Here is a 9417-nt window from a genome sequence, read left to right as displayed (position 1 = left end):
TTTACATCCATATAGCCTCATTCCACAGTGGTCTTACTGTCCCATTGTACAGATGAGGGCACTGAGGACAAAGGGATTAGGTGGCCATGGGCACACAGATAGGAATGATTGGCAGAGTGAGAATTTGAACCTGGCCGGATCTGGCCAATTTTAAATCTTGTGTTCCTTCCATTAAGTCTGATGGCTGTTTGGCAGATGAGGAAAGAAAGGCCCTGAGAGGAGAAGATGCAAACCCAGGTGTGAATGACTGCTAAGGAAGCACTTTACAAACTTGAAAGAGCTGTGAACACACTGGGAATCACCACCACTATCCATTATTAAAAGTGTGATTTACATAGCATTTACCATATGCTGAGCACTGTTCTCCTCACGGTGACCCTACTAGGCAGCTGTGACTACTGATCCCATTTCATAGATGAGGACACTGAGGCATAAGCGTGAAGTCTCTTTAGCTCAGCAAGGGTGTGGAGCACTGAGTCTTTACCCAGCACCCTTAACCTCCCGGCCCATCCTGCCTTTGACTGAGTTCGTATGTTCCTGCTGCTGTGTTCTGTGTACCCATCTAGTCTCCTGGTCAGACAGAAGTCAGTCTCCCATCTGCTGGGCTGAGTGCAGGGCCTGGCACACAGTGGGCCTGCAGTAAAGTCTGTCCAAAGAGATGGGCTCCCAAGGGACCAAGGTTGTCATCTTCCTTCTCTCCTAGGAAGTATATTGTGTCTTGTAAGCAGGCAGAGATGCCCCTCTCTGTCCCCTGGGACCCTAGCAATCAGGTAAGACACTCTGCTCTGAGGGGAAAGTCCTCGGGCCCACCAGGGCCACTCCCAACCTTCCCCTGTTGTTGGAGTGGGTTTGGAGGTAGGCCTGAAGGGGACAGGCCAGAGAGGAGAAGCAGCTTGTCCAGGGTCACTGGGCGTGTCTGGCCAGGCCTGGGCCTCCTTCCCCAAAGCCCAGTACCCACCCTCCTTCATGATCTAAGTTCCTCTCCCCAACCCCAGTGTGGCCTCAGTGGAAGCGGAGAAGGTGAGGCTTCTCTGTGTGCCCTATCCAGGTGTACCTGAGCTACAACAACGTCTCCTCCCTGAAGATGCTTGTGGCCAAAGACAACTGGGTGCTGTCCTCAGAGATCAACCAGGTAGCTGATCACCCACCCACCATTTCTCCTCCGAGCAACCAGAGGTGACTGACTGCAAGCAACAGAAACTCTCAAACCACTCGTGTCAAAAGGGGGATTTCTTAAAAGGAACGGATAAGGTCATGAAACTGACCCCGTTATAGAAACATAGAGCCCACAGGGCCTAGAGCAGAGAATTCTCTCCTGCTTTTCCACCTCCTTGCCCGCATCTCTCATCTCTACTGCTCCCTGCCCAGCTGCTTCCTTCCTCTCTCTCTGCTCCTTCTACTGCTTCTACTGTGAGTCACTGCCAGGATGGGAGGCCAGTGAACAAGCATGGACTGAGGGAAGACCAGCTCTGCCACTCTCGTCTGGGAGGGGTCGCTTCCCCACCCGTGACGTTATGGGGTTGGATGGGTGCTTGGCTCTGAGGATCCATTTCATTGTTGCCTCCATCACTGCTTAAGACACCATCCTGTCCACTTGTGCTGAATGCTCTCAGCCATTTTCATAGGGATGAGACCGAGGCTCAGAGAGGTTGCGTTGCTTGTTCATACTGACACAGTGAGTCAGTGGAAGCCCTGAGCTTCCAACCCTGGCCTCCAGCATCCCAGTCAGCCCACCCCACTACCTAGCATAGTCTGGGTAGGGGCTACAGGAATAAGGCCGCCCTTATTCTCTCCCACATAGGTCCGCCTGTACACTCTGGAGGATGACAAGTACCTGTCCTTCCACATGGAGATGTTGGTGCATGTGGATACAGCCCAGGCCTTTCTGCTGCTCTCAGACCTGCGTCGGAGGCCTGAGTGGGATAAGCATTACCGGTGAGGGCCAGGGCACAGGTTTGGGAGGGTCCCTTCTCAGGCCTGGTGGGGAGGGTGGGCCTTCAGGTGTCCTCCTGCTGAGCCATCCCTCATTATGCTCAGCCCCTGCCGATCTTTAGCCAGGGGTGGGGTGGGGGACTGTAGTTACATGATAGGTGGGGGTCAAGGTCAGGGGTATTCTGAGCCTTTAGGGAAGGGACTGATCGCAGATTTGGAGTTGAAGACCTGGTCCTATTTCTGGCCCAACTAGCTGTTGACTTTGAGCAAGTCGCTTCCTTTCCGGGCCTTAGTTTTCCTCCTCTTAAAATGGGTATTTGAGGGATGGGTCATGGAATGGAATTGCATTCAGGGATAGATCAGTGATTTTCAACCTGTGTTCAAAGGAGTTTCAGGAACTAAGGGTGGAGGTTGGAAGGCTGAAGGAAGGGGTGGGACCCCCTCCGAATTCAGGCCAACTAACGGCCAGTTTGCTGAATTTACCAAGTTTGCCAGTTCTTATAGATATGTACACGAATATGTTCTTTTTGAATGCAGTGAATGACTGAATATAAATGTTATTCTTATGAACACATTTGTTCCCCAAATTTATTGATTCTTCATATGACTATCTTCTTGCATTTAGTAAAGTAAGATAAATATGTTCTTTGGAAAACAGCCAAAATTTCAGTGTTTAATATGAGAATGTTAAGTTGGAATTGATATTTTAAAAAATCTCTTTGAAATTATTGTTATACCAACATGCTACTTGATCATTTCTCCAATGGCTTATTACAAAAAGCCTATATTCCTGAGTTTATCCATAAGGAGGACCTGTGCATTTGGAAATCCATATTCAGCAAAACTAGTGCATCATCACACCTGTGTGGGGTATGTTCACCTGCACAGACATGTAGACACACATGTGTCTGTATGCATGGTAGTGTCTGAGCACGTCTGTGATGGAAGTATGCCCATAAGTGTGTCTGTCTGCATTTGCCTGTGTACATATTTCTGTGCTCCTGTGTGTGTGTGTGTGTGTGCGTGTGTGCGCACGCGCACGCGCACGCGCACACCTTGGCTGGGCCTTCCTGCTCTCCTGTGGTTCCTGCTGAGCAGTGTAGGGGCTGAACTGTTCCCTAGGTATCTGTTCAGGTAGGCTGAGGCATGGAAGGCTGAGCCAGACATGGCTCTCACACAAGGAGCCAGCATGACACCTTTGGACTCTGAGCTCTGGGCCTCCCAACAGGAGTGTGGAGCTAGTGCAGCAGGTGGATGAGGATGATGCCATCTACCACGTCATCACCTCTGCCCTCTGCGGCGATGCCAAGCCCCAGGACTTTGTGATCCTGGCCTCCCGGCGGAAGCCTTGTGACAATGGGTAGGTGCTTGACTGCTGGGGTGGATGGTGGGCAGGGCTCCCCAGGGAGGACATCAGCTGAGTCAGTGCTCTAGTTTTTGGCTGTGGGACCCCAGGCACCACTTGGCTTTTCTGGGCTGCTGTGGTTATACTACGGGTAAAATGGGGGACAAAGGAACTCACCTCCCCACTGCACTGATCACTTATGCTCTAAAGCAGCGTGATCTGTCCCTGGAGTGGCAAGGCCATTTCTTATATGGCACCTCCTTGGCCTCCATCCTCTAAAAGCCCCATATTGGGTGGCAGGTCTGCCAGCTGTGCCAGTCAGGAAGCTAGGACAGACGGCCTCACTTTTGCTAGAGACAGGCACAGAAAGATGAAGCATGGAAATTCTAAAGCCCACTGCTTCTTCCCTAGCATCTGCCGTGGAAGATTTTCCAGAAAATCCCCAGTGAAGTCATGCTGGTTTCTGGCAAATTCAATGCTGCTAACACACAGGGGCCTCCTCTCTCCAGCCTGACCCAGAGCCAGGAGTTGGGCCTTTAAGATTTTATGTGCCTTAGACTCTGATGCCAGTGCCAAGGGCGTCTCCAAACCTGGGTCAGTGCTGGGGGGTGTTCTGGAGCCTGGGCTGGGCAAGAAAGTCACTCACTTTCTCCTTCTGTGCCCCTTCCTGCCGTTCTTCCACTCCAGGGACCCCTATGTCATTGCACTGAGGTCGGTTACACTGCCCACTCACGGTGAGATGCCAGAGTATAGGCGTGGGGAAACTCTCTGCTCAGGCTTCTGCTTCTGGCGTGAGGGAGACCAGTTGACCAAGGTGAGGTCGTGTGCCCTTTCCACCTCCCATCTGGATCCAGCCCAAATCCACGTGCATTTACAGAGCTCAGTGTTGCTTGGCTAACAGTTCCATCCCCAGGCCCCCAACCCTACCAGCCAGCTCTCCTTCCAGCTTTGGGGAACCTGAGTCTCAGGCTGAAAGTGAGCCTTAAGATCCTATGCAGAGATAAGTCCAAGGCCACTGCCGGGTCTTGGAAAAAGCTTTGGACACTGAGGGCAGAAGGCCTGGGTTCTGATCTCAAATTCATCTCATTTACTTATATACCCTTTCTTGTCTAAGAAGGCTTTATATAGTTCCCAGGGCCCATCACACTATGTGGGGAAGGCAAGCTGAGAGCGAGTGAGGATGAGGCTATGCAGCTCCTTTTGGCTCACAGCTGCTGCTAGGGCCCTGGACTTACCCAGATAATACACTCAACTGACGAGCTTTTCAGGATGATCCCTGGTCTTTGTTCGAATTTGTCTCTAAGGCCCTAAAACACCTTTGTTCAAACAGGTTTCTGTGCTGGGCTCTGGAGACCCAGTCTTTGTCCTCCAGGGTCTCCTGGCTGGCAGGGGAGAAACACGATGACAGTTCAGTGTGTTCTGACAGAGGAAGCTAAGATTGTCAGCATCCAAAGGGAGGGGTCGGGAAAATGGCTAAAGGAGGTATTGCCTGCCAATCGTGTAGCTTTCTAAGACCCCAGGCTGCTCCCCTCCCAGCAGGCAAGCAAGGCCGACTTCCCACTGCTTCATGTCCACTTGGCACTTACCTCCTCCCCAGCCCAGCTTCCCTGAGTGTGACTTCCTGTCCTGCAGGTATCCTACTACAATCAGGCCACCTCGGGCTTTCTCAGCTACCTGACCACCAATGTGGCCGGCCTCTCCTCTGAGTTCTATAACACCTTCAAGGCCTGTGAGGAGTTCCTTTTGGACAACCGGAATGATCTGGCCCCCAGCCTCCAGACCCTTTAGGCAGCCTCAGTGACTACGTCGCTCCCACTCCATCCTGCCAAGGACACACATGCGGTATATTGAGAAAGGCGGAGGCATTTATTTCTTCCTGCCTCCCCCATGGGAAGCCTTGAATCAAGGGTCCTCTAGTCCAGCACCACTGGGTGGTCAGTTTCTGCCTATATCTGCCAGCAAGTCTCCGCGATAACTCTGGGATAGCCTATAGTAAACCCGGGTCCTGTCCACGGCCCTGGTTGCCAGCAGCACTTTCTGCACAGATGCATAGTTGCCCCCTGCCATGCTGTGTTCCACTATGACAGTGGTCCTTGGGGAGGCTGCCAGTAGCCTGGCCACAACTCCATCCATGCTCTGGCCCAGTGGCTCAGCCTGCAGCTGGAAGGACACAGGTTGCCAGAGTCCCTGGCACAGCGCCAGCATATCCGTGAGCAGCTCTTCCCCATAGCCACTGCCCAGCACTTCCTCAGGCCAGCCTGGTACCACTGTCACGTGGGGGAAAACCTCAGCCACAGCAGTAAGCAACTCCTTGCCGGTCACGTGGCCAGGGACTGCAAAACTCCCATGGGAAACTGTGGCCCCAACCCACACAGGCCGAGCAAGGTGGCCAAGGGTGGAGAGGTGGGCCAGCATGGCCAGGGATGGCCGAAGGGCTGTGGGCTCTGCTATGTGCAAATGGACACCCCAGCGTCCAGAGTGTCTGGCGAGCTGCAGCAGGTACGACTCCAACGTCAAAGCAGGGCCACCTGGGGCATGCACAATGGGCACAGGGTCTCCAGCTGCAGGCTCCTGGAGGCTGACGTTCAGCAGGATCATGCCTTCTTTGTCTGCAAGAGGCAGTAGAGGCAACAGTGTCTGGAGTTTGGTTATCATGAGGGTGTCAGAGGCCCTTGTTAAAGGGGTGGCAGGGCTGTAATGGGCAGCCAAGGAAGAGCTGGTGCCTCCTGTCTGGGATCTGTGGGGTCTGGGCTCTAGGTAGAAGGGCTGCTTTAAATGTGCCAGGGGCTTAGCCCTGGGGCCGTGCCTGCTTCTTTTGTAGCACAATGTGGCTGGGGGCTCAAAGGTGCTGGTCTGAAGGCCAGGATCCCCCATACCCTTGGCAGCACTGTCCTCCCCCACCTCCTGTCTGGCGTTTCCATGATAACAGGGTCCCAAATTCCCTGCCCCAAGCAAAGGAAGGCCCCAGTTTAGCTAGGAGCACAGGGGCTGCAAGCAGACCTCACCTGGGAGTCGAACTGTGGCTGTTTTTCTATTGCCCTGAATGTCAGGCATCAGCCACTCCACACTCAGACCATCAGCCCCTGGAGGCTGGAGGAGCGGGATCAGGCTGCCCCCTGTGTAGTAGTTTTGCTTCCGTGTGGCATTCACTGTGGGGACCCAAATTGCCAAGATGAAGTAGCCGTCATGCACAGAGCACTTTCTGTGTGCCACGGCTCTGTATGCATTCTCTGTAAGGCTCGCAGCTACCAACCCATTTGATAGATTACAGGAAGTGATTTGCCCAAGATCCTATAGCCACCAAGCAGAGTTGCTGGGATTGGGACCTCCTCCTCTCCTACGTGGTTCCCAGGGGAAGAATGTTGAATCGAATGGGTCCCCTTTGAGATGACTTAACTGTAGCCTCTCCTAGGTTTGGAGTCAAGGGAATGAGGAGTTTGAACAAGGGAACAGGTAGCATGTGGATCACTGATTAACGGGTACCACAGAGGATCTGCTCTCTGAAGCGTTAAGAGTGACCCACAGAGGAACTAAGCTGCAAGAGAAAGTACATGGGGTTTGGAATTTTCTGGGTTCCAATCTGAGCTGGGCCACATACAAGCTAAATGACTTTGTATAAATTTCGTAACGGTTCTGAACCTAAGTTTTCCTATCTAAAATGGAATCTCTGCTTCATAGATATGAAGCTTAGCATATACCAGGGTCTGGCACACAATAGGTGCTTAAAGTAATTCCTTCCCCCTAGTCCACACAGAGTTTTCCCCTTCCAACGCCCCACACCTCCAGCTGTGCCAGTCTCCACCGGGTGCTGTCCCGTGCAGCATCTAGCCCTATGGCCCTTTCCCCCCCACCCCAGACCACTCCCTACTGGCCAGCTGCTTGAACTGCGACAGAACGGGCTCAAAGAGGTCGTAGTAGATTTGGTGGGCTGCGCAGTTGTCCCGAAAGTAGAGGAGATCGTCCACTGACACGTTTTCTGAGATGCTCTGCCATAGTGTCAGGCTGTACCTGGAGTGTGGAGAGCAGCAGGCTCAGTGTCTGCCTGGGCCCTGCAAGGTCCTCAAGCCCACTCCTGTGCTCGGAACTGGACCCCAGCTGGGTAGGCTGAGCATCTGACTTCCCACCAGCCCCTTCTCCCTGAGCACTGCCTGCTTCGTGAGGGCAGAAGTAGCTGCAGGGGCTTTAGGAATGATGACTGAAAGCAGAAGCCAGGAAGGAGGGAGGGGATGGCTTGCTCTGCCTCCTGTTTCTTATTTCCTGTTTTAAGAAAGGGACAAAGACAAAGAGGATGGGCACAGGGGATGCGGGGAGAGGTCGGTGTAGAGGAAAGGAGGCAGCCTCAAGACTCCCGGGGGGAGTGGCTGAGGGAGGTGGGGCTGGGTAGCTGGGAGCAGACTGCAAGAGTAGGGCTGGGTGGGGGTTCCTCAGTCCCTACAGGATTATTCTGGGGCAGAAGTTGGAAGTGCAATCTGTGTAGCCCACAGATGGCTCCAATGGGAGGAAGCTGTAGGGAGGCAAACTGTGTCTCAGTATAAACTCTTTCCAGCGGGGAGAGTTAGTTGTCCTATAATGGACAGGTGGTAGTGAACAACTCATCACCAGAAGTATAACAAGCAGAAGGCAAGAATGTTGAAGATGATGTGAGCACTAGTGAGGGTTATACCAGAATCTTTAAGACCCTTTCGGCATGAGCATCTGGGATCTTCTTAGAGGCACCACTGTCTAGGGGTGGGTTTGGTGGGAGCAGAGTCTGTGGCAGGGGCTGAAGAGTTTACCTGTCAGATTGGCCCAGTAGCCAGCTGAAGTAGGGCCAGGCAGCCCGTACCATGACAGCCCGCACTGGGAAGGTGACCCTCTGTGGCAGCGCTCCTACCAGCCCCTGCATCTCCTCCACCATGGCTCGGGTGTACGTACTGTTCGGGAACATGGGCAAGTAGAGGGTGGTCCAGCCTGGAGATAGGGTGGCCTCAGGATATTTCTCCTGGACCAAGGCCAGGAATCTGCAGAGAATCAGAAATGCTGGTCTTGTAGAGCCTCACTAGCCCCTGGGTTCCCATCACTGAGTTCCCATCACTGTACTAGAAAGTGGCAGGGCCTATTGAGTCTATGATATAAGGGCAGAAGCAGAGCCCTAAAGAGCAGAAGTAACTCCTTTGGAGTCTGGGGGTTTGGGTTCAGGTCCTGATTGTGACCTCGGGCAATTCATTCAACCTCTTTGATTCTCAAAGAGAGTGTCCCTTCAGGCTGGGCAGGGCCGCTTACACATGCCCATGTAAACAGAAGTCTTGGAATCCAGAGCCACAGTGGTGGAGATTTGGGCTCTGCCTGCTGTGGCAGCCTCTGAAGCTTCGGATTTTAAAATTTCATTCAGATGAAATTTGCCCTGCTGCTTTCCAAATGCACCTCAGTATGAGAATCACCAATGTTGGATGGATTGTCTGCTGGTTGGATGAACAGTTGGATGGAGATGGACAGTAAAGGGTGTGGGGCTTAGAATCAGAAGGGCCTGGCTTTGAATCTTTGCTCCGCCAATTACTAGACTTAGGCAGGTCATTTAACTTCGATGAGATAGTTCCTATAATAATAGCAGCTACCTCATTCTCATTGTAAGAGTTAAATGGTATTTTACAACTAAAGTACTTCAAATAAACATTCAAAAATTAAGCTTCAATTGTTGTCAGCTTTCTCATCTGTAAAATGGGGTTGGGGAGGCGGGTAGGTAAATACTCCTGACCTGGTGCTGTTATTTAAGAATCAAATTAGATACATTCTCTTTTTAAGTAGCCCTTCTTTGTAAACTGAAGGGCACCGTTGAGCTGGTGTATGTGAGGGCTGTTGGTGGCAGTTCTGGGATTTCATGGGGGCTGGGCAAGGAGTTACATTTTAGATACAACATGTTCAAAGCTGAGCTCTGCCCTGGTCACTGGGGATAGAGTATCCCCAATGAAATAAGGCCTGTGTTAGGAAATGTGAGTGTCAGCTTGGGATGTTGGGGAAGTTTTTGGAGGAGGTAATGACTGGGCAAAGGTTCATCAGGAAATGGGAGAAAGGCATTCAAGGCAAAAGGAACAGTATGTGCGAAGGCTCAGGGGTTAGAGTATGTGGTGTGGCTGGAGGCAAATTCAGAAAAGGTCCCCTGA

At 52.3% G+C, this 9417-nt stretch overlaps 2 protein-coding genes across 5 annotated transcripts in view; one reads left to right on the top strand and one right to left on the bottom strand.

Moving 5' to 3' along the window:
- The window catches only part of ACOT11 (acyl-CoA thioesterase 11), a 49000-nt gene extending 43319 nt beyond the window's left edge, over nucleotides 1-5681 (top strand). For 3 of the 4 annotated variants that reach the window (XM_011370430.2, XM_023536801.1, XM_023536802.1), the window contains 3 exons: nucleotides 3161-3292; nucleotides 3965-4091; nucleotides 4910-5681. In XM_011370430.2, coding sequence (XP_011368732.1) covers nucleotides 3161-3292; nucleotides 3965-4091; nucleotides 4910-5065 — 415 coding nt within the window. In that variant the 3' untranslated portion in view covers nucleotides 5066-5681. Of the gene's footprint in view, nucleotides 1-3160; nucleotides 3293-3964; nucleotides 4092-4909 lie in introns of those variants that run through there. The other variant, XR_002782848.1, reaches the window with a different exon arrangement.
- The window catches only part of FAM151A (family with sequence similarity 151 member A), a 6460-nt gene continuing 2255 nt past the window's right edge, over nucleotides 5213-9417 (bottom strand). Inside the window, exons 3-6 of the mRNA XM_023536803.1 lie at nucleotides 8053-8277; nucleotides 7146-7285; nucleotides 6283-6426; nucleotides 5213-5886 (exon numbers count right to left, since the gene is read on the bottom strand). Coding sequence (XP_023392571.1) covers nucleotides 5213-5886; nucleotides 6283-6426; nucleotides 7146-7285; nucleotides 8053-8277 — 1183 coding nt within the window. The remainder of the gene's footprint in view (nucleotides 5887-6282; nucleotides 6427-7145; nucleotides 7286-8052; nucleotides 8278-9417) is intronic.

This window comes from Pteropus vampyrus, unplaced genomic scaffold (genome assembly GCF_000151845.1).
Source record: "Pteropus vampyrus isolate Shadow unplaced genomic scaffold, Pvam_2.0 Scaffold170, whole genome shotgun sequence".
Lineage (NCBI taxonomy): Eukaryota > Metazoa > Chordata > Mammalia > Chiroptera > Pteropodidae > Pteropus > Pteropus vampyrus.
Note: the sequence above shows the minus strand (reverse complement) of the source record. Positions and strands in the feature narration are given on the sequence as shown.